Source organism: Canis lupus, chromosome 34 (genome assembly GCF_003254725.2).
Source record: "Canis lupus dingo isolate Sandy chromosome 34, ASM325472v2, whole genome shotgun sequence".
In the NCBI taxonomy this organism is placed as follows: Eukaryota; Metazoa; Chordata; class Mammalia; order Carnivora; family Canidae; genus Canis; species Canis lupus.
The window spans coordinates 17,859,978-17,886,774 of NC_064276.1; the positions used below are offsets into that span (position 1 = coordinate 17,859,978).

The 26,797-nt window shown below is 44.0% G+C and overlaps 1 protein-coding gene and 1 pseudogene across 1 annotated transcript in view; both read left to right on the forward strand.

The window, feature by feature from the left end:
* Positions 1-25,857, forward strand: part of VPS8 (VPS8 subunit of CORVET complex) — a 268,885-nt gene extending 243,028 nt beyond the window's left edge. The window contains 2 exon segments of the mRNA XM_025451499.3: positions 22,457-22,537; positions 25,137-25,857. Coding sequence (XP_025307284.3) covers positions 22,457-22,537; positions 25,137-25,286 — 231 coding nt within the window. The 3' untranslated portion in view covers positions 25,287-25,857.
* On the forward strand, positions 18,979-19,480 carry LOC112662857 (60S ribosomal protein L27-like; annotated as a pseudogene).
* Positions 25,858-26,797: the final 940 nt, after the last annotated feature.

Here is a 26,797-nt window from a genome sequence, read left to right on the forward strand (position 1 = left end):
ATTAAGATTACAAACCTAACAATATATTGTGATAATTATTGCTTTACTATCTATAACCACTTTCTTAGCCCAATAAAGCTTTGTCCCTACCCACCTCCTTCATGCAAATATGTTACACATATATTGCATTTCTGCATTATGCCAACATTACATTATATACATAGTATTTTACAGTTGCCTTCCAGTTCTTTTTACCAGTTCTCTTTTGGTTTTTCTTATGTAGATTTGAGTTGCTTTCTACTAGTGACTGTGAACAGTGACAGATCAACTCACATTAGTATTTTTTTTTAAAGATTTTATTTATTTATTCATGAGAGAGAGAGAGAGGCAGAGACACAGGCAGAGGGAGACGCAGGCTCCATGTAGGGAGCCTGACTCAGGACTCGATTCCGGGTCTCCAGGATCAGGCCCTGGGCCGAAGGCAGCACTAAACCGCTGAGCCACCTGGGCTGCCCCACATTAGTACTTCTTATAAAGTGACCTGTTACAAGAACTTCTTTCATTTTTTGTTTACTTGGGGAAGTGTTTCATTCATCTTCATTTTTGAACAATAGTTTTGTTGGCTATAAGGTTATTGATTGGCAAGTTTTTTCTTGGAACATTTTGAATATGCTATCCCACTGTGTGTTGCTTCTGCTGAGAATTCAGTTATTAATCTTATTGGAGTTCCCTTATAAGTTGCTTCTGTTGCTTTTGCTGAGAATTCAGTTATTAATCTTATTGGGGTTCCCTTATAAGTAACTAGTCATTTTTCTCTTGCTGCTTTTTAAGATTTATCCAAGTCTTTGACTTGTAGCATGTTTTCTTTGAGATATTTGTGGATCTCTGGGCTCTTATCCTGCTTGGAGTTTGTTGAGCTTCCTGGGTAGGTTACTGTTTTTCAGTAAATTTGTAATTCTTCAGCCATAATTTCTTCAGGTATTTTTTCTTCTCCATTCTTTCTCCTCTCGTTTTGTTACTCCCATTATGTATTTGTTGTTGAACTGATGTTATCCTGCATTTCTAAGTTCAGTTTTCTTCACTCTTTTTTTCCCCCTGTTCAGGTTGCATACTTATTGATTTCTCTTCAAGTCCATTAACTATCTCTTCTGCCAGTTCAGATCTACTGTTGAGACTCTCTCCTGAATTTATTTTAGTTATTATATTTTTCAACTCTAGAATTTCCAAGCGATCCTTTTTGGTAAAAAAAAAAAAAAAAAAAAAAAAATTTATTGATATTCTGTCTTGGTGCGACATCACTGTTATACCTTCCCTTACTCTTACTAAAAATATGCTTTCCTACATTTCACCCATTTCCTGTGTGTGTGTGGGGGGGGGATTCTGTTGCTGTTATTGTGGTTCGGGGGGGGAGGGATTTGCAGATAAAGTGTATTTATTATGATTGGTTTTAAAGTCTTTATGTTAAATCTAACATCTGGTTACTCAGGCAAATTGTGTTGTCTGCTCCCCCCACACACACACACCTCCGCTATGTGATCATACTTTCCATCTTCACATGCCTTGTAATTTTTGGTTAGAAACTGGGCATTTTAGGTAATGTAGCAAGTCTGTGCATTGATCCTTCACTCCTAGAGTTATTCTTATTTGCTCCACTCTACTCCATTCTAGACTGCTGCAGCCCAAGATATTATAATTATTTCTAGCGACTGGCTGGGTTACTTTATTTTTTTTTAAGATTTTGTTTATTTACTCATGAGAGACAGAGAGAGAGAGAGAGAGAGAGAGAGAGAGAGAGAGAGGCAGAGACACAGGCAGAGGGAGAAGCAGGTTCCATGTAGGAAGCCCAACGTGGGACTCGATCCCGAGTCTCCAGGATCATGCCCTGGACTGAAGGCAGCTAAACCGCTGAGCCCCCCAGGCTGCCCCATGCCTGGGTTACTTTAATGAAGTCTTGTCCCCCTACCTATTCCCAAGTGTTAAAATTCTGATATTGCTTCTTAGGAGGTATAGATGTGGGTTTGCCCACAGACACCCTGGGATGGCAGTGGTGTTAGTAGGGTTCCCTTTCTCTTTTTCCCTGGCCAAACCAGCTGTTAAACTCTACTGATTGCTCCATTGTTTTCAACAATGCTTGGGTACATAAATTGCTCTATACACTGATCCAGTAAAATTGTGACTCCTTGAAAGAATAGTTTCTGAGGTCTGTTTTCAATATTTGTCTTAACTTCCTTATTAGGGCTCTCACCAGCTATCATTTTCCCTAGTTCTCTTCTACCAAGTAGTTGGCCTGATGTAGGTTGTATCTACATTAAATCCATTAATCTCCCAGTTGCCTTTCACCACAACCTTCACTCTTCTTAAGAATACTCTTAGGTTCAAACTTCTCCACCCTCAGTTGCAAGTGAAGTCATTTCCTTTGAAAAGAGATTAGGACCTATCTCTTTTACTGTCTGCTTCTCCCGCAAGGAATACTCTGTGAACCAGGACTCTGCACTTGATCTTAGCCAAAAGGCCGAGAAGCGATTGAACCAGGACTCTGTTACTGGTTGTAGGTACAGTGGCAAGCTTCCCTCTGAATGACTTGCCTATTTAAGATTTAAATGCTTGTTGGAAGGGGGAACACCCTGAGATCCTCTTGGCTTGCCTCCCTGTGATGAAACCATTGCCTCACAAACTGGAGCAGGGGTGATTAGCCACTATTTTCAGTGGACAGAACCCAGGATACAGCCAATATTCCACGAGTGGAGTTTGGGTAGAAGAAGGGAGCCCCCACCACTTCTTGACTATGCCTGCCTAGGACTTAGCCTCAGCAACATGTAGCTAGAAGCAAGATGCGAAATGCTAAAGTTCTGCTTCTTTTGAGAAGAAAGCTCTTTAGGAGTTTGGAAGAGAAGCTTGGTGTTCTTGGCTACAGCAGTCTGGAGTGGAGTCTCTACTTCACTAAGCTGGGTTGGGAGCAAGGAACAGTCTTGGTTCAGAAACCACATGCTTGCCTTTCTTACTGAATTTATATTGATTTTTAAAAAATAGTTATTTCTTCATTTATAGTTTGCCCTTAGGACCATTTCCAAGGTCTATAAAAGTTAGGTTTTTAGGAGATACACATACACACACACGCGCGCGCGCACACACACACACACATACATACATCCTCGGGGTGAAAAGGCCATCAGAACATCTCCTACTGCCATGTTAGTAGGAGTTGATCTGTCTCCTCATGCATTTCTAACAAGCAATGTCTGCCGTTGAGTGAAAAACACCTTGTGAGGCAGGATGTTCCATCTTTGAAAGTTCTTTCTTATTCTGGTTGATACCTCTCCACCCATTGATACTGGCCCTTCCTCTGGAAATCATCAAAAAGCTATCTAATTCTTTTTTTTTTTTTTTTTTTTTTTTATGGAGCAGGCTTTAGGTAGTTGAGGTCATGAATCCCTAGCCCCTAGTCTTCTCCTTCCTGTCCAGACAGAATATTCATAGTTCTCTTCCTCACTCACCTCTACTCTATCATACCACATCTCTTCTGCTTCCACCACAGTACTTCAGGGAAGGTCATTTTAGAGCAGAGTGAGATCATCACTTTCTTTATTCTAGTTTCTCTAAATGAAACCAAAAGCACATTAGCTTTTTAAGCAGCCATTCTGCAGGGTTGACTCAATGAACATGTTTGTTGATAGCTGAAGTTTAAAGTATTGATCAAGCTAGAAATGGGTCTTTCCCTTCCAACAGCGTTCCCTGATGAAGTTATTTTTTTTAAGATTTTATTATTTTATTTATTTATTCATAAGAGACAGAGAGAAGGCAGAGACACAGGCAGAGGGAGAAGCAGGCTCCATGCAGAGAGCCCGATGTGAGACTCGATCCCAGAACTCTGGGATCATGCCCTAAGCCAAAGGCAGATGCTCAACTGCTGAGGCACCCAGGCATCCCGCCCTGATGAAGTTCTTAGGCATTTCCTACAATATACATGGCAGGGGTCTTTTTTCCTCTTCAGTATGTGTGACAGGGCAACTAGCAGCCTATTATTTTTGCATTAAATCAACTCAGTAGGCCATTCTTAATTGCACTGTGCTGAATGATGACCTATTTGTAAAGGTCATAGAATCCAAACAGTAGAGCTTTGCAAAGTTTGAGCTGCTCTAATGTATGTGTTGTTCTCGAGTGGCTGGTATACTGTTACTGCAGAGTAGAGCTTTTCCGTCTGGATTACTTTCCAAATCAATTAATGTGCCATTCCTGAAAGCTCACACTCCTTTCATATTGTATCAGAACATGGAATTGAGTATGCACAAGACCCAGTGAGAAGTCTTTCATTAAAGTAGAAGGAAAGGAAAAGATGAAGATGAAATGTGAGCTGGTGCTTGGTGCCATCTCTTCTCTCTAACAAAAGCCACTCCCTTGGGTCTTTTGTGTTTTGTTGTTTTCTGTACCTATCATAAGGGCATTCTAATTGTCATTTACACTGGTTTTTTTTCTCTTGTGCCATAAATAAGTTATAGCTCCCTGTTTTGTGTGAAATATCTGCTAATGGTAGATATTATTCCAGATATTATTCCAGATATAGCATATTCGTAAAAGGAGAGAGTCGTCTTTACATGGTTAAGTTGCTGAGCTTTTTCATTTATTGACTAAGCTAAGATTACCTTTTTATGGTACTGAATGGGGCAGTCCATATCTGCCTCTGGCAACTTCACAGCATAATAAAAGAAAATAAAACTATACAGAAATGCCTTTTCAGTCATTGGAAGGAAGAAATTCTCTAATCCCAGTGTCCTCTCTCTGCATTTCACTTAGCTCCAAGAAGCCCTCTATGCTTCCTGTTTGCCTCAACAGTATTGTCATTCCCCAGTCCGTGTGAACCTCCACTGTTCCAAAAGTCTTTACCGACCCCACGGGCTCCCTCTTCTGGGACTCTAGTTCACTCTTCACCTCTTCTAATGCTTGGAAAACTTGAGTGGCACCCTGTCACTAACAAAGTGAAGTCTAAATTGGTTTAGATTGACAGTGTAGGCTTTAGATGCATCACCAGCCCGCACTTACCTTTTTTCTTCATTAACCAATGGAAATTTCTCGTTTCCTAAAAATAACCAATCCCATGTCCATACATCTGCCTTTGTGATGCCTTGTTTTTAGCCTCTAGTTCAAATTCTACTTAAATTCATTTAAAAAGTATGTATTGGACACTTACTATGTAGCAGGCATGGGTCTAAGTACAGGGGATCCTGTAGGAACAAAACCAGTCTCTGCCTTCACACAGCTCCCATCCTGGTGGCAGGAGTAGATATTAAACAAATGAAGATACAGTATCTCAGATTTTTTAAAGATTCATTTATTTATTTTAGCAAGCACACAAGTCAGGGAAGTCAGGGCGGAGAGAGTGGGGGAGAATCACAAGGAGACTCTCTGCTGAGCTCAGAGCCTGACCTAGGGCTCAATCTCACGACCCTGATCAGGATCATGACCTGATCTGAAATCGGGAGTCAGACACTTAATCAGTTGAGCCACTCAGATTTCCCTGGTATCTCAGATTTTGATAAGGCTATGGAAGAAAAGCATTATGAGGGAGATAAAAAGGGAGATTGCTGTTTTTTACAGAGGGTCATGGAAGGTTGGTAGGTAATATTTTCTGTCTAAAAAAATGTGAAGGTGCAGCCCATGGGAACATGAGGGGAATGAGCATTCCGGAGAGAAAGAATAGCAAATACAGAGGGCTTGAAGCAGGAGAATGCCCAGTGTGTCCCAGGAATAATGAGGCCCCTGTGCATGGGCACACAGTTCAGTAGGTGTGGTGGTGAGTGCTCTTGGAGGTTCTCATCACCCTTGTGTTCTAGTTCACTGAGGAAGTAGAAGTCAGTGGGATCAGTTGACAATGTGGAGGGGGATGAGAAATACTGAAGGTGGGAAGAGAGGGGTGAAGATAGGAAATAAGCATATGGCATTATGGCACAGTGAATAGAGTAGGGAAGTCGCAGGGAGGCTGCTTGCAGTTTGTAATTGTGAATTTAAATGTCATTGAGCCGATCACCTCTTGCTCTGAATTTTTTTTTAATTTTTATTTATTTATGATAGTCACACGCAGAGAGAGAGAGAGAGAGAGGCAGAGACATAGGCAGAGGGAGAAACAGGCTCCATGCACCGAGAGCCTGACGTGGGATTCGATCCCGGGTCTCCAGGATCGCGCCCTGGGCCAAAGGCAGGCACTAAACCGCTGCGCCACCCAGGGATCCCTGCTCTGAATTCTTGTAGCAGTTCTTGCCCATTCTTCATTTGGCATTTGGCATACACTACCTTCTACTACTGTTTTTGGTGTCTGATCTAACTTTCTAACTTGTTATTTGTTGTTTTTCTTAAGTGTGTTATACCTCACCTGGCTCCTCTGCTTTGAGGCAACTTTCAATATGCACACAGCAGAAAAGGACAAAAATGAATAACTGAGAGTTATTCAGAAAAAAGGGAAAACATATCTGAGCAGAATTCAATAATAGCTTAAAGCTTTTGGAGAGGAGGAATGTTGAATGAAACCTTCTTGTAAAACAGGATAGTTTATTGAAACCAGAAAATATGTAAATGGTTACTGTAATGTTTCAGTGAAACCCACATTTGCATTGCCTCGGTTTTTGTCTTCATACTCACCTGGGTTCCTAGGAAGAAAGCTTTATGTGTACCCAGGACATTGATTCCTTACAGTTTACACTGTCCTCTCAGAAATACTTGGTAAGGACTACAGTGGTTGCCATGAAACTTGCTGACAAGAGTATGCAGAGGCCTGTGTGCTGTAAGTGGCTGGTATAGTTCACTCACAGGCCGAGTAGTCCTGGACAGCCCTGGATAGACACTGCGGGACCCAACAACCTCCTGAGCCAAGTGCAAGTTCATTCTACAAAGGATCTATAAGGATTTCCCCCTTGAGAAGTTTTTATTGATTGTCACACTTGTAAATTGTTCATGATGATCACAATGTATCTTTTTTTTCTTTTGGCCATTTTTTTTAAGATTTAAAAGATTAACCTTTTTTAAGATTAAGATTTAATTTATTTATTCATGAGAGAGAGAGAGAGGCAGAGACACAGGCAGAGGGAGAAGCAGGCTCCATGCAGGGAGCCCAGTGTGGGACCCGATCCCAGATTCTAGGATCATGCCCTGAGCTGAAGGCAGATGCTCAACCATTGAGCCACCCAGGCATCCCTCTTTCGGCTCATTTTAGATGCTGTTCCACTGTCTTATGGTTTGCATGTTTTTAATAAGTCATCAGTAGTAATTCTTACCATTATTTTCTTATGTCATGGATGCAGTGGCACTCTCTTCTCCCATTTTTCAGGAGAGTGAGAAGCATTCATGCCCTCAGGTGCTAGGAGTTTTAGCAACTGATAAGTTTCAGCTCATCCTTCTCTAGGAATTGTCCTCAGCTAAAGAGATCTGTCCTCGTCCGAAGCTGACAGCCTCTTCCTGAGAGCAGCCTGCATCTGATGACTAGTTGCCTAGTAATTGAAGAGTTATAAAGGTCAGAACACCTTGTATTAATGCAGGACAGTTCTTCAAGGCCATCTGAGCCCCAGAGCTCTTTGGATGACTGGGGACCTCTGTGGTGATTGCATCACAGTTTAACTTCTCCCTCTGCCCAGTTCTGCTTCCTTTACTTCCCCATAGATTTCCATCCCAAGCACCCACCAGTAAGTTCTGGTGTGCAGATCTCTACCTCTGGACCTTTTTTCCAGGGAAGCCAATGATAACATCATGTATATTTCTAATGCATTCTTTTTTCCCTCTGGCTGCCTTCCAATATTTCATTTTATCCTTTGTTTTCCGCAGTGATATGGCTAGGTATGGTTTTCTTTGCCTTCTTTCTTGGTGTTCCTTAAGCTTCTGGGATATGCATGTTTTTGATTTTCATTAGTTTAGAAAACATTTGGCTGATGTTTCTTCAAATATCTTTTCTGCCCCAATATCTTTTTCTTAACTTTTAATTACATATATGTTAGTTTCATGTTCCACAGATCACTGACACTTCCTTCATTATTTTTACCTTATTTCCTCATGCTTCAAATTGAATAGTTTCTGTTGACCTATCTTCAGACTCACTGATCTTTTCTTCCACATTATCAAGTCTAGTAAAATCATTTATTGAATTTTTCATATCAAATATTATACTTGTCATTTCTACAACTTCCATTTAGTTATTTTTGTCTTCCTTCTACTTAGAGTTTAATTTGCTTTTCTTTTTTTCCTAGCTTCCTCAGGTAGAAACTTAGATCATTAATATTATGCCTTTCTTGTTACCTAATACAAAAATTTTAAGCTATAAATTTCTAAGTACTACTTTAGCTGCATCCCACAGATTTTGCTAATGTATTTTCATTATCATTTCATCTTGAAATATTTTCTAATTTACTTTGTGATTTCTTCTTTCACTTATTGCTTATTTATACATATATTTTTAAGTTTCTAAATATTTGAGGCTTCTTTGGATATCTTATTAAGAATTTATAATTTAACTCTGTTGTGGTCAGAGAGCATACCTGTATGATATAATTCTTTGGAAAGTCAATGAGACTTTTTTTTATGGGCAAGCATACATTCCATCAATGTGCACTTGAAGCAAAGTATAATCTGCAGTTGTTGGGTGTAATTCCTATAAATATCAAGTGAAGGCATTTATTAGTGTTATTCAGATCTTGTGTATGCTTATTGACTTTTTTGGTCTAGATATCTTATTAACTACTGAGAAAGTATGTTAAAGACCTCCAAATGTGATTTTTGCTTTGTGCGTCTCCTTTAGTTCCTCCTAATCTCTAATAATATTCCTTGTATCAAAACCTGTCATCTCCACATATAGCCATTCAAGCTCTCTTATGCTTAATGTTTTGATTATATGTCTTTTTTTCCATCCTTTAACTGTCAATTTATTTTTGTTTTTGTACTAAAGTGCATCTCTTGAAAACAGTATATAATTGAGTCTTGCTCTTTTACTCCAATCTGACAGTCTTTGCTTTTCAACTGAAGGGTTTAATATATTTAAATTTAATGTAACAATTGGACTTGTCTGCCTTTTTTTTTTTTTTCTTTTTCTTCTTAAACTTACCTGTATTCTCCTCTCTTACTTCTTCTCTGCCTTCTCTGGGGTTATTCAAACATTGTTTTAATACTGATTTTGATTCTTCTATTGCTTTTTTAGCTGTATCTATTTGCTTTATTATTTTAGTGGCAACTATAGGGATTACAGAACACATCTTACCACAATCTAATTAGAGTTAATATTTTACTCCTAACATAAAATATAGGAACTTTGCAGTGCTATAGGTTCATTTACAAACCTTTCATCATTTAGTACTTTTTATAGTTTCCATTTTTCTACTAGGGCTCCCTCATGTATTCGTTTATTAGGTCCATCCTTTAAATCTTTAAACATATTAAATTAGATATTTTAAATTCCTTGTCTGCTAACCCGATATCTCTGTCATCTCTGAGTCTGTTTTTATCTGTTCCTCTTTCCTGGTTATAAGTCATATTTTCCTACTCCACGTATCTAGAAACTTTTGATTGTGTGGTAGGCATTGTGGATGCTGTGTTATTGAGCATCTGGATTTTGTTGTTTTCCTTTAGAGACTTCTGAATTTTGTTCTGGCAAGCTATTAATTTACTGTTAAATCAGTTACGTATTTTAGAGGCTTACTTTTAAGCTGTGTTCAGGCAGGTCTAGGATGCCCTGCTCCTAATATATAGGTTTTTAGTAGTCTCATTGGTAGTCTCACCCTCATTGGATACTCAGGGTCTTTGTACTCTAGCTGATTAGTATTCCCATGTCTTTTTTTTTTTTTAAGATTTTATTTATTTATTCATGAGAGATCGGGGGGGGGGGGCGGCGGCGGCGGGCAGAGACACAGCCAGAGGGAGAAGCAGGCTCCATGAAGGGAGCCTGAAGTGGGACTTGATCCCGGGTCTCCAGGATCATACCCTGAGCTGAAGTGCTAAATCACTGAGCCACCTGGGCTACCCCAGTATTCCCAGCAGTTTGCAACATCTAGAATCTCCCTTTAACTCAAAGCTCCCTAGCACCTGTTCTCTGACAGACTTCTGGAGTCTTGCCCACATATGTGTGGCTGAGTATTAGGCCTCAAATTTAAGGAAATTCCTATGTAGATTTTCAACTCAGCTTCCTCCTCTTCAGATTTACCCATGGCCCAGCCCCCAAACCCCTGTTTCTAATTCCTCAGTTCAGCAAGACTGCCATTCTACTTGGGTTCTACTTCCCTGTGCCACATTCCAGAAAATGTCTCCAGATAGAATTCCAGGGAAATGATGGGACTCACTTTGAATGTTTCCCTTCTACTGAGTATTACAGTCCCATTCTTCCTTTTGTCCAAAGTTAGAAAACAACAGCTTATATATAGTTTGGCTGATTTTATGTTGTTATGGGAGAGCTAGTCCAGTTCAGTACCATTAATTTATAATAGCAAGATTTGGAAGTCTCTGTAGTTTGAGGGGAATTTTTTTTTTAAGATTTTATTTATTTATGAGAGGCACGGGGAGAGAGAGAGGGAGAGAGAGAGAGAGAGAGAGAGGGGCACAGACACACGCAGAAGCAGGCTCCATGCAGGGAGCCCGACGTGGGACTTGATCCTGGGTCTCCAGGATCACACCGTGGGCTGAAGGTGGCGCTAAACTGCTGAGCCACCCAGGCTGCCCTAAACTTGCTTTTCCATGTGATTCTATATTCCTCTTATTTTTAGGTCTGTACAGTTAAGATGGATAGGAGTACTCAAACTGAAAATGTTTCAGCAGTCCTGGCTAGAAAGTCATTGAGGACCCTACCCTCAGAAGAGCTCCTTGTCAGAATTGCAAGCCCACAGTGGCATCCATCAAGATAATTGTTGGACTTTGTTTTCAAGTAGGCAACTGTTAGATAATCAAAGGGTAGCAAGACTTAATTACATATATGAAATGAATGCTTTCCCTGTTTTTATTTTTTTTAATAAGGTCAATGATAAGACAAAGGAGGATTCCTGACTAGCAATAGAAAGATGCCACCCCACTAAGAAGTTACAAAGAAGCTTTCTTTGTAACTCTACTTCTTAGAAAAATAAATCAGACCAGATTTTTTTAGATTTCCTTTCCTGACAAAAAAGACCACAATACACTACAATGCAGAAACCTAAGTTTGCCCAGGACAGTTCCCTCCAAGGAGGAAAGGGGTGAGGGTCCCAAGCCAGTTGTCATCCATTTTATTTCCCAGGACTACCATTTTTTTTTCTTTTTCTAATGTTGCAGTACACTGAGGCCAGCAACATCCATCAGTCATTTTTTATTGTATTTGAGATTTGAGTTTCCCATGCCCATAAGGCAGTTGATGATCAACCTTTTATAATAATAATTCTTGTCAAGATAATAGGCAGGTTTTAATGCATTTGATCCAGAAACGATATTAGTTATTTAAAGTTTAAACCACATTCTGGGGACGCCTGGGTGGCTCAGCAGTTGAGCATCTGCCTTCAGCTCAGGGCACGATCCCAGGGTCCTGGCAGGGAACCTGCTTCTTCCTCTGCCTATGTCTCTGCCTCTCTCTGTGTATCTCATGAAAAATTAACTAACTAACTAACTAACTAACTAACTAAATAAATAAATAAATAAATCTTTTTAAAAAGACCACAACAATACCAAGACCTTTAATTCCATAATTAAAAGAAACACAGTGACTTCATGGAAGAACATGTTGGATTAAGTAGGCTAAGATGTGAAAGGACTAACAACCACCATTCCTGCAGCAGCTCAGTTACTGAGTGAGCAAGCGCTGCTGTCCAGCCCCTGTTGCGAGCACTGTGTGTGTTCCCTTATTCAGTCATCACAAAATCCCTCGGAGGGCCTTCCTTCTGTTATTCTTATTTTATAGTTCAAGCTACTAAGGTCCTGGGGTACAATGCTGTGCCCAAGATCATTCTGAGTGGCGGTGGAACCCAGACCTGACTTGGGCAGTCTAGTTCCAGAGGTTTCTTTCACGTGCCTTGCCCTGGCTTTAGTCTGGAGGAAACCAGATAGAAAGTCACTTTTTAGGGACACAGAAGGTTTTGTCAGGAGCAGAGTAGGACTAGCTGGGGGGGCAAGGTGCCTATGCCATGCTCCTGGAACACAGATGGCCTCTGATCTCTTTCTAAGATTCTTCATGATTCTGCTTTCTAGTTAAAAAACTCCTCCCATCAGGCCTGTGAAGTGTCACTGGAAGGCTCTGGAGAGAGAACAGCTGATGAAATGAGCTATGATGAGTAGTGTCATGCTTAAAAATGTATTTTTTATTGAAGAAGCCCAGTGAGAGCTGACAATGTTAAGGACAAAAGCTATGTTCTTAGAAAACTGGAACCACAAAAGACCCCCAACAGCCAAAGCAATCTTAAAAAAGAACAAAACTGGAGGTATCACAACCTAGATTTCAAGATATACTACAAAGCTGTAGTCATCAAATAGTATAGTACTGGCACAAAAAGAGATACAAGGATCAGTGGAGCAAAATAGAGCCCAGAAATAAACCTATGATTAAATGGTCAGCTAATCTTTGACAAAAGAGGCAAGAATATGCAACAGGGAAAACACAATCTCCTCAACAAATTATGTTAGGAAAACCGGACAGCAGCATGTCTTTCACTATATACAAAAACAAATTCAAAATGGATTAAAACCTAAATGTGAGACCTGAAACCATAAAAATCCTAGAAGAGAGCACAGGCAGTAATTTCTCTGACACTGGCTGTAGCAACATTTTCCTAGATATGTCTCCTCAGGGAAGTAAAACAAAAGCAAAAATAAGCCATTGGGATGACATCAAAATAAAAAGCTTCTGCACAGCAAAAGAAATAATAAAACTAAAAGACAACCTACAGAATGGGGGAAGATATTTGCAAGTGACATATCAGATAAAGGGTTAGCATCCAAAATATATTAAAAATGTATACAACTCAACACCAAAAAAACAAATAATTCAATTTAAAAAAGGGCAGAACATATGGACAGATATTTCTACAAAGACAACATACACATGGCCAACAGACATGAAAAGGTGCTCCATATCAGTCATCATCAGGGAAATGCAAATCAAAACCACAATCAGATATCACCTCACACCTGTTAGAAGGCTAAAATAAAAAACTCAAGAGTCAACAGGTGTTGGTGAGGATGTAGAGAGAAAGGAACCCTTGTGCACTATGGGTAAGAATGCAAAGTGGTGTAGCCACTGTGGAAAACAGCATGGAGGTTCCTCAAAAAGTTAAAAATAAAACTACCATAGGATTTAGTAATTCCATTATTGGGTATTTACCCAAAGAATATGAAAACACTAATTCAGAAAGATATATGCACCCCTCTGTTTGCTACAGTATTATTTACAATAGCCAAATTATGGAAGCAACCCAGGTATCTGCTGATAGATGAATGGATAAAGAAGATGTGTGTGTGTGTGTGTGTGTGTGTGTAAGTAATATTATTTAGCCATAAAAAAACAATGAAATATTACCATTTGCAACATGGATGGATTTAGAGGGTATAATGCTAAGTGAAATAAGTGAGAGAAGGGCAAATATCATATTTCATTCATATGTGAAATTTAAGAAACAAAACAAATGAACAAAGAAAAAAAAGAGACAAAAAAACCAAACTTTTAGATACAGAGAAATTGATGGTTACCAGAGGGGTTATGGGTGGGGGATAGGTAAAATAGGTAAAGTGGATTAAAGAATACAGTTATCATGATGAGCGCTGAATAATGTACAGAATTGCTGAATCACTATGTTGTACACCTGAAACTAGCACAACACTGTATGCTACTATACTGGAATTAAAAATTAAAAAAACAGGTAAGTTCTTCAGTGAGAGACCTCACACAGAGCAAACAGTGATCCCATGTGAAGATAGTTTTGTGCATACACTAGGTGCTCGTGCACATTTTCTGCCTTCTCAGAAGAAATTCTGAACTTGGCACTGACACTAACTAGTGACACTATTTAGTTGTGTTGCTACCCTTGATATTAGTTTATCTCATCCATACAACAGAGAAAATATCTGCATACCCTACCTCATGAGGCTCTTGTAAGGGGATTAAAGTGGTCTCTGGCTTTATTCTAGTTACTTTCATGTTTAATGCACACATTAACCCAATGTGTGCATTAGCCTTTACTGTGTCTAATTGACACAGGAGAAAACTGAGGTTCAGAGATGTTAAAATACAGCTTATAAGACCCACAGTGGCTCCTGATGTTAGATCTAATCCTATAGCCCACGGTCCCACGCTGGTGACAAACGCAGTGTGGTATGGATGTATAAGGTGTTATGGACTTCCCACAGACCATCTGAACTACTCAGTGTGATGAGAGTGCATGTACCCAAGTGCCCCACCAGGATCCTTGCTGGAACCATCCAGAATGTTAGCACATCACGCGGTGTCACTAAGTAAAGGAACACAATAATTTTTGTTTGGCTTGTCTACCCATCTTGCTCCCTCACAAAAATAATTGTCCCCAGATGGGTTTAAAGTCTCTGATACCTGTATATTCTACATCTCCATGCTTGGCTACTCCCTGCCTAGTCTGCTTTGAAAGGCGACCACCTGGGGAAGACCTGTGGTGGCAAAAACTAATAGTCTCATTATGCCTAAAAAATGACTTGTAAAAATATAGGCAACTGCAAAATGTGGTTTTGCTTTTTTTTTTTTAAGATTTTATTTATTTATTCGTGAGAGACACAGAGAGGCAGAGACACAGGCAGAGGGAGAAGCAGGCTCCCTGCAGGGAGACTTGTAGCAGTCCCAGGACCCCCAGATCACACCCTGAGCCCAAGACAGATGCTCAGCCACTGAGCCACCCGGGTGCCTCCATGGATGGGAATTTTAAGAAACGTGTTTTCTGCTTGCAGGGAGGAGGGAAGTGTCACTTCACTCTTATGTCTGAAGCCAGGGTTTCATTTTAGGCAAAATACTAAGGATGTCTAGTTGGAGACAGCTTAGGTGGTGGCATGGCAGAAGTCTGAGGCCTGGAACAGACAGAAAGATTGAAAAGTGAGGCCAGTGGCAGACAGGGAGAAAGGGGGTAAATGGGTTCTCCTTCTCCTCATCCTGCTCCACCTCCAGCTCTGTGTCCCTGGGCAGGTTGCGGAAATGCCCGCAGAAGGCTCCTGGAGCAGGGGAGACCAGTAATTATGTTGCAGAATGATAGGAAGTGTCCCACATCTCTGGCAAACTCGGTTTGGCCTGCTCATGTGCTAGTGTGGGCAGATGATTAGGGAAAGAAAGGTTGGGGTTCTATTTCAGGACCTCATTATTGGAGAGATGCCGTGACTGCCCTGTCTCCCTGCCCGGTGTGGGAGCCTCCATATCCAGGATCCCCAGCATTATCGTTGTCCCTGTTCCTGGGAACCCCATCTCGGGCAGCAGTGGGTCACAGTGGTTTCCCTGTAGCAAAGCGTGCTGTGCTTTCAGTCTGTGGATCCCGAAAGCCTGGGTGGTTTTCTTACTTCCAGCCCTCGCCTTCCGCCACCTGTGCGCGCCCGAGACTGTGCTGGCGCTCCAGGTAGCTCGCGCCCCTCTCCCCGGAGCTCCCCTCTGGCATCAGGACCTGGTTTTCCACCAGCGTTCCTTTCACGCTGCGGGCTACAGGGTCACCGGGCTGTCACTGTTTATCCCTCGGATGTTCAGCCTTTATCACCAGACTTCATGGGAAGGAAACAGTGTGCTCTGGCCGACAGCATCCAGTGTTTCCCCTTCTCTTCCAGCCGGAAAGTCCCTGTCTTCGGGTCTCTGCTGGTGGCCCAGCTGGCCTGGGAACCTGGGACGGCCGCCCCTTGTTTCTGGTTTGCTCCCCTGCGATTGCCTTCAAACCTCGTTGCTCCCACTTGTATTTTGTGCCTGACACTGATTTGGCAACTCTCTGTACAGCATCTCAGCCTGGCTCTTCTTTCTCTCGAGGGCTGTCAGGGTCCTTGTGACGCAGTCTCTAGTGCCAGGAGTTGGTTGCCCTACTTTGCATGCGATCGCACAATAAAAGCAACGAGTAACTTCAGTAAATGTTACTTTCTTGAAAGCTTCATGCCCTAAATGCCAGTTATCTCATGGAAGTCTTTGCCGAGTGGCCGAGAGTGGCCCGTGGTGGCGCTGCCGCTGCCATTTCATAGATGAGAACGTAGACTTGGGAGAGTGCTGCGACCTGCCCAGGTGATGTGGGGAGCTATGCTGGGGTCAGAGCTCAGGCTTCCTGAGTGCAGCCCACTGTTCTCTCTTCTGGGGCGCGTCTCTAAGGAGTCTAGATGACCCAGTGGCAGTCTTCACTGCCACTTACTACACATCAAATAGGCGCCAGGTCCCAGCTCACAATAGTTCTGTAGAGTTTACAGAGAAAGACAGAAACAGAGAGAAGCGATATAAGTTGGCCAGAGCCCCTCAGCTAGTTGTTGCAGAATCCAGATGGGGTCTGGGTCAGTCTGAGCGAGCGCCCCGTATTCTTCCTGCGTCTAGAGGGCTTGCGAAAGCTCTGGTGAACTTGTAGCAGGGAGAAAATCTGCTTGCTTGCTCTAACCCTCCCGGCCTCCAGTTGAGATCTGATTAAGTATTTCACACATGCTCTGTGCCAGGTGCAGCACTGGCTGCCGGAGAGCAAGAGAGATGGAGGCCCTGTCCCTGGGGAGCTCTGGTTCTCTTGAAGCTTCCCCCATTCCCCATTCTCTCTCTTCAGCATCCCTTCCATTGCTGCGGGTGCCAGTGTGGACCTCACTGCTCTGGGAGGTCTCCTTCCTATCCCTTTCAGCAGCTGCGTTGAGGACTAGGTATGCATGACCGGTGTTGCATGCAGGCTGGCTGTGTATGTGGTGCCCACAGCGTCCCCCCCGCCCCACCTCCTGTGCCCCCTCCAGCAAACACCACCAAATGAGGACCTATAGCATCCTGGCCCTTTACCATGTGCTGTAGGCATTACCTTTCTAATCTCAGCCACTTTCTGGGCACAGCTCTTATCAAAAAACCCAACTAGCTCATAGACAATAGCTAACTTGCCTATGAATGTAATCTAGTAACTGGCGATGCCAGGTTTGGGCTTAGGCAGACAGCTTTAGTGTGAAGGTGTCCCAGGCCCTTGGGGAGCAGGCCTGGCCTCCCTTCCACAGGCCAAGGTCACGCCGGATGGCAGAGTCTGTGCTAGGAAGTATTGGGGCAACAGTAGAAAGAGGCTTTTAACTACAAGTCCCACTTGCTTGGTAAGTTTTCCTATCTTCTTAAAAGAGGTGGCACTTATGTTTTTGACAATTTAAAAATAATCCTCTCCCTAAAGGGAATTAAATAAAATGAAATTGATATTTCACCAAAATATAAGACAAACACACCAGAAATCACAATCTTTACAAGTCCAAGTCTTAAAAATAGGGAGACGAATGAATGCCAGTGACTTCACGCTGGGCCAGGAGAGCCAAGTGGCTTGCCTGCTCAGACACCTAAAATGGACAGTTCCAAGTCACCCCAAAATAAGTGATTCTTCTGCAACTGATTTTTGAACATTTGTTGGCTGTAGAGCATGGGGAATATAACGGAGGAGACAGATGCACAGAGGATTCCACTGTAGTGGATGCACCCTAATGGCTAGCACGGGCCCTGGGGAAGCTGCTCTGTTAACAGGACTGGGGTGCACAGGGAAGGCATTCTGGAGAGTGTGCCAGAGCCGAGGCTTCCATGTCTCATATGCAAGAGTGTAATCTAGGCTCAGAAATGTGGTAGTATCAGGGATATTGTGATGGTTTATGTAGATGGTGTGATAGCATATTGCAAACAAGGCCTACCCTGGCAAATAAGCAGTAGAGTTATTACATATCTCAGTAACCTCTCAAGCTTTGCTTATCAGCACTCAAGAAGGTGAAATCTTTTTGTGGGATTTTAATGTCCCACAGATCCTGGGACATTAAACAACTCTTGTTCATCTTTGTACCCCAGGCCTGATAATAGTAGGGACTCCAGAGATGTATGTTAAACCAGAGAGCTGGATCTTACCTCATGAGGCCTAGGGGAGATAGGGCGGGAAGCCTGCATGGGCAGGATACAAACCAGCTAAACAGGTCTCCTGTGCACAAGCTGACTTGCAGAAGCCTCTCCCTCCCCTCATTATCTCCCCACCCCATTTTTTGAGCCTGTAGAACCATGGAAATAGCATACAGAAACCCCTGCCTCAGTGATTTATTAGTCATTTTCTGTATACTTCTTTTTTAAAAATACGGTCTTATTCCAGAAAGGATTTTAAGACAGGCGATCATCTACTAGGTCCTAGGCATGTCTACAAATAGCTCATCCGTTTTGCCTCAAATGACTTGTCTTTACCACAGAGACAGTATGGCCCCACCAAGAATAGGGCATCTCCAACCTACGGTGATTTTGCTTCCAGAGGATTCCAGGGCAGCTCCAGCAGCTGCTCCTTAGTTGAGTCTGGTTGCCCAGGATGATGGCTTGCACGGTACTATAGGACCTGTAATCCTCAGTTACTTCACACCCATGGAACAGCCATATTTGTCAATATCTGAAGGATGCTGTCATTGGAAACCCCTTTTTGTGGCATTTCTGAGGAGTTGAAGGGCCTAAAGGAAGAGTAAGACCCCGACAAGCCATGTCTACATACATCTCTGGACAGACCATGTTGTTGGAAATTATAGGTCTGTGTGTGTGTCTCTGTGCTTACCTATTTGTTCTCTTAGCAGAGGGGGACTAGGGTTTATAAGGTCAAGGCCCTGTCTGGGACTCTCAATTTACACAATCTTACTCCCTAATTTAGTAAAATGGGTGTAGTACTTTGCAATTCCATAAGATTCAAAACAAACCATATGGCAGAAATATCCTTATTAAATTTTCTTATCATATATCCAAGATGCATGTGAACCTAGTAAGTGTTGAAAACGAACATCCCTAATCTGTAGGTGCCTTAGGAAAAAAAGAAATGCTAATGGAGTGGTTGATTTGGTACAGTTGAATTAGTAAGAGGTAAAATACAATGTTACCACAGGACTCAGGACAGAAGTCTCTGGCCATCCTGAGCTGTTCTAGCAATACAGATTAGCACCTGGCGAGGCTCGAGTGGCTGGTGTCGAGATGGGCAAGTTCATGAAACCTGGGAAGGTGGTGCTGGTCCTGGCCGGACGCTACTCCGGACGCAAAGTGGTCATTATGTCATTGATGATGGCACCTCAGACCGTCCCTACAGCCATGCTTTGGTGGCTGGAATTGACCGCTATCCCCGAAAAGTGACAGCTGCCATGGGCAAGAAGAAAATCGCCAAGAGGTCAAAGATCAAGTCTTTTGTGAAAGTTTATAACTACAATCACCTCATGCCCACAAGGTACTCTGTGGATATCCCTTTGGACAAAACTGTCGTCAACAAGGATGTTTTCAGAGACCCTGCTCTTAAATGCAAGGCCCGACGAGAGGCCAAGGTCAAGTTCGAGGAGAGGTACAAGACTGGCAAGAATAAGTAGTTCTTCCAGAAGCTGCAGTTTTAGATTTCTTTCAGTCATTAAAAATAAATTAAAAAAAAAAAAAAAAAAAAAAGATTAGCACCTGGCTGCTCAAAGGGTGGCCCGCGGACTAGCATTCTCAGCATTGCCTGGGAGCATGTTACAAACCCAGCACCTCAGACCCCACCCCAGACCTGCTAACCAGACTCTGCATTTTAACAAGTTCTCCCAGTGATTCTTATGCTCATTAAAATCTGAGAAGTACTGGATCAGAGAACACAAGTTGGACCATCATTTGAGTCTGCACTTAAGCATCAGCGAGCAAACTCCCAGGGGTGAGAGCTGTTTATTCTCTGCCTAGAATAGACTCATCTGCCACATAGTGTTTCCTGGGGGTGAAAGCGTGATTCTGTTTTTAGCACTGGCATTTTCTCTTGATGACCTGACCTTCACTTTCCAAAATGAGTTGAGTTGGCTTCCAAAATACAATCCAGTAGGATGAAATAAATAAGTGAAGAAAACTTTATGTCCAAATAATAATAATAATATAAAACTGGGTTATAATTGCATACAAAGATGTTTGCCACCAGGTCCTAAGCAGTTGCTAGTTCTGTGTAGCTAACCATTTAGCCCTGAGCTCCCTAGTGATGAAAACAAAAAAGAAAATACAATTAGTAACAGGTTTGTGTCCAGTACAGCTTTTCTCAGCAAGGTGTGATGGGAATTTCTTCAGTGGATCACCATTAAGTGGCCTGTACTATCCACATTTTTGTAAGAAGTATAGTAGTATATTTCATGAGATTTCACGACATTTTTTTTTCTTCTAATGTCCCTTTAAGGCCACGGTCTGTTTTATAAAAGTACCTCTATAAGGAGAGACCTTTTTTGGCTCTTGCTGCTTTATCATATGCTAACTTGGCATTTAAACCTTCTGTTGAATTAACCTGCCTTGCCCTTCACCATAATCCCCATCCTCCAACACCTTACCGAGACTGCTACTGACTTTTTTCTGTTTGGACCTTCTTTGTTAAACCTTATCACAAAGGAACCAGGGAATAAGCAGAGCAGACCTTGGGGTGACTGGTCCCTTTCGTATGGACTGTTGTAATGGCAAGCCCCACAGCTGAGGTTTCGAATGGCCAATGAAAGACAAGTATCACCCTTTTCCCTAACCTGCCCTGCTGCCCAGTTTATGCCAGTAATACTAAAGGGATTTGGGAAATCAGCTAGCAGGACCATGTTTTTTGTTAAGTCTCTCAAAGGTAATTATATTTTTTTGTTTTGCTTTGTTTGAGCTGGGTGTTTCTCAGACTTTCAGATCATCTAGAGCTTGGATCTGCCCTGTGTCTTTTAGTATCTGTCGTAAGTGTGATACTCTACACACTTAATCTCCAAGAATCGTTTTTCCTACCAAATTACAGAATAAAAGTGTTTTTCAAAAAGTGTCAGGGCAAGTTTAAACATTCTCAGGTTAGAGAATGATCTCTCCATGTGTCTGGCAGACCCAGAGACATGGAATGGAATGAAAAGCAGCACCTCTGTGGGTCCACTCTTCACTTTTCTAGCTGTTTTGGATCGTACCGCCCCCTCAGGATTTCCCCTGAGCCATCTTGTCCTTGGCCGTTCCCACATCACTGAGGGCGTCCAGGAGAACTGAGGCATTACCCAGGTTAGTGGAGCTCCAGAGACCATGAGATACGAGCCTCCTTTCTGATAGCTGTCTCCTGGACCTGAAAGGAGACCCTTTCTGCCCCGTTAGGAGGTGAAGTGGTGAAGTAGCTCCCCACTAGGCTAGTGTGATGATTTCAAGGGTAGTGCTTGTTTCCGTTCTCTCTGAGCTCTTGGTACGTTTTTTCCCCTAAGGATAGTAAAAACTCAGGAAAAGAAGTAAAGCCTTCCTGGAAGACAGATTACTTTTCAGAACCTTTGTGTAGTGCTTTCTTTTCTTTTCTTTTCTTTTTTTTTTTTTTAAAGTTCAGGATCTTTTCTTAGGGGGCAAAAATGGACATGACCATACCTTCCTTATAGAGTGGCACCCTCTCAGCACCCAGACCAGTCACCCCTGAAATCCTCCTTTGCAGATACACTCAGTGTGTATTTAGTAATGCTATTACTCACGCCGAGAGCTTTATAATAAATACAGAACAAAGATCTCTCTCTTTTTTTTTTAAGATCTCTTCTCACTAGTCTTACATATAAGCATAAAAACACCTGAAATCAACATTTAAGGGTATCTTGAAATTGTAATAATAAAAACTAGCATATACTCAGCCCTCGCCAGGTGCCAGGCACTTTAAAGACATTCTAAATATGTATCTCATCTAATTTAATTTTCAGTGACCCCATAGGGGAAGCATTATCTTCTCTAATGAATGAGGAAGTCGAAGCTCGGAAAAGTGTCTTACCTAAGGTCACATAGCAAGTTAGTGTCAGAACTGGTGTTCTGAAGCCTACGCTGCCTCCCCCAGGGTCCGTTTCTTTTCTCTAGGTTAGAGTGTTGGACCAGATCCGCCAAGAGTAGAACAGAACCACAGTATCAGCATGTCTGCCACAGTAACAGGTGGAACAAAGCAAGACAAGTATAGAAATGTTAGACTTCACCTCTTCCAAAAAGCAGTAGACTAGCTTTGCAACCCTCTAGGTGGCCACCAGCTTTATAATGAGACAGGGAAAAGGACATGATTTTGTGTTAAAATACACCCTCCCCAACCGCCACAAAGAAGGGGCATCTTTGCCCACCATCTTCAGTAATAGATACGGGAATGCAGGCCTGGACGGAGCTAAACTCTTCTGCACGGTAAAGGCAAAAGGGGGTCCAGAAGCCCTGAGGGATCTTGTAAGTAAGAAAACTTAAGCCACAGTGGGGAAGGTCCATAAACAGGTCAACCTGGCCCCAAGGGACTTCAGAAGGTGCCCATTTCTAATTAATGTTCAGTAAGGTCTCTCTCAGTAACTGCTGGTAGATGGATTTCCTCTGAAAGGCATGAAGGAGACCGTGTTCTATTTCAGTGTTGGCCAAGTTCAGAGGCTGCCTGCGGGTGGTGTTCACCTTGTCGTTTCTGATTTCCAGGCAGCCTCAGAACCCGTTCTGGATCCACAGCAAATCCAAGCATTTGATCAGCTCTGCCGTCTCTACCGAGGAAGTTCCCGGGTAATGTTGATGTGGTGGTTTACATTTTTATTTCCCTATTTATCATGACTGTTTGGGAAGGGCAGGGTCCTCCGGTCCTCACTGCAGCCTCCTCAGTGTGGAGCCCTAGTTAAGGCCGTGGCCCCCGGGAGCACTCGGGATTTAGCAGGGGATACAGAGCAAGTGGTCAGACGTGCGGCCCTTACTTGCTCAGGACACAGGAGGGTGTCTGCATCTGTGCTCCTGCCTGGAGGCCTTTGTTTATACTAATGACTGTCCCATTGCCATAAGCCTCGGACCCCGCGGGACATCTGTGCTGGTTGAACGTGCTTGGGCCGGGAAGGACACATGCTGAATGACAGTGGTTAATGGAAACGCGGCAGCACGGGGCACCTTCCACGAGCCTCTCTCCAGCCTTCTCTCTTCTGCCAACCTTAACACAGGCTCACACTCGCTGCTTTAACGTGGCGGCTCCGGCTTCACCCCCCAGTCTGCAGGCTGGCCGGCAAGTGGAGGACAAGGAGGAGGGGAGATAAGCTCTTTATTTAAAGACTGTTCCTAGAAGTTGTGTGACCACTTCCATCCAGAACTTAGACACATGGCCACACCCAACTACTGGAGCCTGGAGAAACGGGTCTTTATTCCAAGGGGCCATGGGCTGAAACGATTGGTACCTGCACAGAACCGTAGAGGAGCACAGAGTGGGACAGCTGCCGGCAGCCCTGGAACCACGCCCTTCGGCTCCCCTCTGCTCACTAGGGCGATCCCACAGGCATCTCTCTGCATCCTGTGGGTTTGTCCCCTTTCCCTCTGGACGGTCACTTAGAGAGGCCACGGTAGGCCTAGTGTCCCTGCTTCACGCAGCTGCCTGTGTACTTGCTCCAACCCCCACTGTCTTGCTACCCCCTTGTTAAAGCACTCTCCTGGATCTCTATCCCCTGAAGGTAGAGTCCGCACTGCCCCCTTCTCCCTCCTCGAGTCCTGCCTGACTTCCGGCTGGGCCAGAGTGGTTCTCTGAGCTCATTTTGAGCTTGCATGACTGTCTGCTATTTGAGGGTCTGCTTCTCTGTCTGACTCCCTTCTTCTCCTTTTTCATGCAGTTACCTGCTGGGTAACTGAGGGAAAATGGTCTTCCCCTTTGAGAGATGGTTTTTATTCCAGGAAACTTCTCAGGGGTCTCCTGAATGTGGGCCAGTGGCTTTATTGAAATGGCATCACCTCCATCCCCTCTCAGCCTCAGCCAGGTTCTGCCCCAGGAGCTTTCAAGCTTCTAAGAAAGTTCTCCTTCAAGCTATTGAGTCATTATTCAGGACTCCTTGATTTCAAGGTCACCAAGTTACACAAGTAGAACACAGAAATACCTTCTCTTAGGAAACAAAATATTTTTGTGGTCGATCTTTCTATCTCACAGGGTCTGAACGTGAAAGAACTTTGAGTTTATGTAACATCTGTTGCCTGTTCCGTCCCTAGCCTTGTACAGAATTGTCCTTAGGGAGAACTTCACGGGCTGATGGGCAGCTGAGAGGGCTCCAGAGGATGAGAGGTGGCACAAGATGGGGCTCAAGCAGACCAGGGGACATGTCTCTAACCTGCCCAACCCGCAGTGCGAGTCCCTGACGGGGCGACGTGAGCACATGGCCCTGCTGCGTGTCCTTAGCCAGCCAAGTAACTTGCAGGCGGAGCTCGGAACCAGTGCTGTGCCCTGGGTCCTGGACTCACTGGGGCCGAACTACTTCAGATGAATTGGCTCTTTGACCTTGCAGGCCCTTTGGCCGTCTTTCCAGTTACCACGGTCACTGGTAGTAAGTTTTCGACAGAAGTGACAACTGGATTCATGTGCCCCTTGTGCTGTTGCCTGGGTGGAGAAAGGACCCCTTAATGGCTAGATGGGCCCGAAGGCAGAGTTCCTGGCAGGGTAAGCGAATGGAGAACGGGTGACAGGCAAGGTAAGTCCAGGGAAGACAGAACCACAGGCAGCTGGCTGAGCAGAAGTGGATTCTACGCCGCTCAGGGACATAGGGCCCAGGGATTTGTTCTTGTGGCAGATGGGAAATGGTTCACATGGAAAGGCCTCCATGGCGCCTGCTCCCGGAAAGGCACTCCTTACAGTTATCCTGGGCTGTGAGAAGTACCTGTGGACTTCGGGTCCGGAGCCTGACCCGGACAGGGTGGCCCTGCGGTGGTTGATGGCTCACTTCTCAGCTGGAGTGGCCGCTGGCTGCTTAGGGCCATCCAGGCTACAAAAGACCGGTCAGAGCCAGTGAACATAACTCAGGGTCATTTGCCCAGAGGGGAGCTCACCAGGAGGGAGAGTGTGGGAAAGGAAGCACTCAGAGCATGGGGTCGGGCTGTGGTGTACCCGGTCCAGTCACAGCAGCATTAAAATAGCTTGGGCCCCGGAAATGAAATGAACTTGCCCAAAGTTGCATTCCTTGTTTGTGAGGTGCAGACCTGGGACCCAAACCCAGGTTCATCCTCTCCCTGCAGTGTAGCCCGTCCCTTGGGTATTTGAAGCAGAGGAATTGAGGATCCTCCACCTCCGTGCCACACCGCCTCCCAAGCTCACCCGACGGTCTCTGCCCCCACACACCTTGGTTGACGTGTGTCCCTTCTTTTGCAGCTGGCTCTCCTCACAGAACTCTCCCAGAATCGCAGCAGTGAGAGCTACAGGCCATTCAGTGGCTCCCAGAGTGGCTCTGCTTTCAGCAGCATCTTCCAGAATGAGAATTTCCAGCTGCAGCTCATTCCCCCACCTGTGACTGAGGACTGAGGCCTCTCTGGGGCCTGACACTAGAGATAAAGGCGATCATCATGCAACCACGGAGGGACCACCTCTCTAACCGGCTTGGCCGCGCTGCCTGCCCCCTTCTGAGCTGAGGCGCTGAGGTGGATTCCGTGCCCGGGCCTTTCTCCAGGTCCATCATCCCCTGGGAGACTCCCTGTCTGTCCCAAGATGTTGCTGCAGCATCAGTTCACCAGACCAGTTGATTTTGTTGTACTTATTAAGCAAAGGAATGTCCCATACTTCCATCCAGCTTTTTAAGAAAATCTGCTTTGCCCCTTGGGGCCTTTCCCAGTTTCCCTGAAGCTCAGAGAAGAGATAGAATCCAGGCATGTGTTATACCCCCTCCTCTCAAGCTGCTGGGTGACCTGGAGGGACTCCATTCTCGCTGCTGCTGAAGAAGACAGCGGTGGGCCCGGCTGCAGGGTCACTGCAGGGTGACTGCAAGCTGCCCTGGGGAGGGGGCGGCATCTCCCTTTGGGTGTGTTTATGTTAAAACCCATTCAAGTGTAAGGTTTGCCCTTTCTAACAATAAATGCCTCTGTTTAAGTTCTGCGGACCAGCTGCCTGGCTAACTCTATCAGTCATGAAGGACATTTAGAGCCCTTGGGGCCACAACTCAGCTTTATGAGTTTAAAGTCAAGGACCCTGATTGTGGCCACCTTACTAGTGCTCCATTCAGAACAGCCCAACCAGCCAGGTTCTCCTCTGGCAGGGACTAGGCACCTTTATAGGCCTTGGCCCTGGGACTTTGGACATCATGGAGCCAACAACCACAGGAGGTCATGTCCACAGAGCCTCCGTTTCCGCCTTATAGGCTAAGATGCTTCTTTCAGCCTCAGATGCTAGTGGACTGGTTTACACTGACCAAGCCCACAGGAGATAGATGTATAAACTAGAAGCAAATACATTGATTCCTCTTTAAAAAAATTTTTTTTATTTATTCATGAGAGACACAGAGAGAGAGGCAGAAACAGAGGGAGAAGCAGGCTCCATGCAGGGAGCCTGACATGAGACTCGATCCTGGGTCTCCAGGATCACACCCTGGGCTGAAGGTGACACTACACCGCTGAGCCACCCAGGCTGCCCAAATACATTGATTCATTTTTTTTTTTTAAGATTTTATTTTATTTATTCATAGAGAGAGAGGCAGAAACACAGGCAGAGGGAGAAGCAGGCACCACACAGAGAGCCCGACATGGGACTCGATCCTAGGTCTCCAGGATCATGCCCTGGGCTGCAGGCGGCGCTAAACCGCTGCGCCACCAGGGCTGCCCAATACATTGATTCTTAATAGAAGATAGATCCTGCCACTTGCTAGCTAGGATCCTGAGCAAGTCACTTCTCTAAGATTCAAGACTAAATGAGACAATATGTTAACATTTAGCACTGTATGCAGGTACATGGCAAAGGGCCCCAAAATGTGAGTTTAGCTTTTATTATAGAACTCCTCCCAATACCTGGTTACACAGGCAACTGCTCCTTGATGGAAGTGTAAA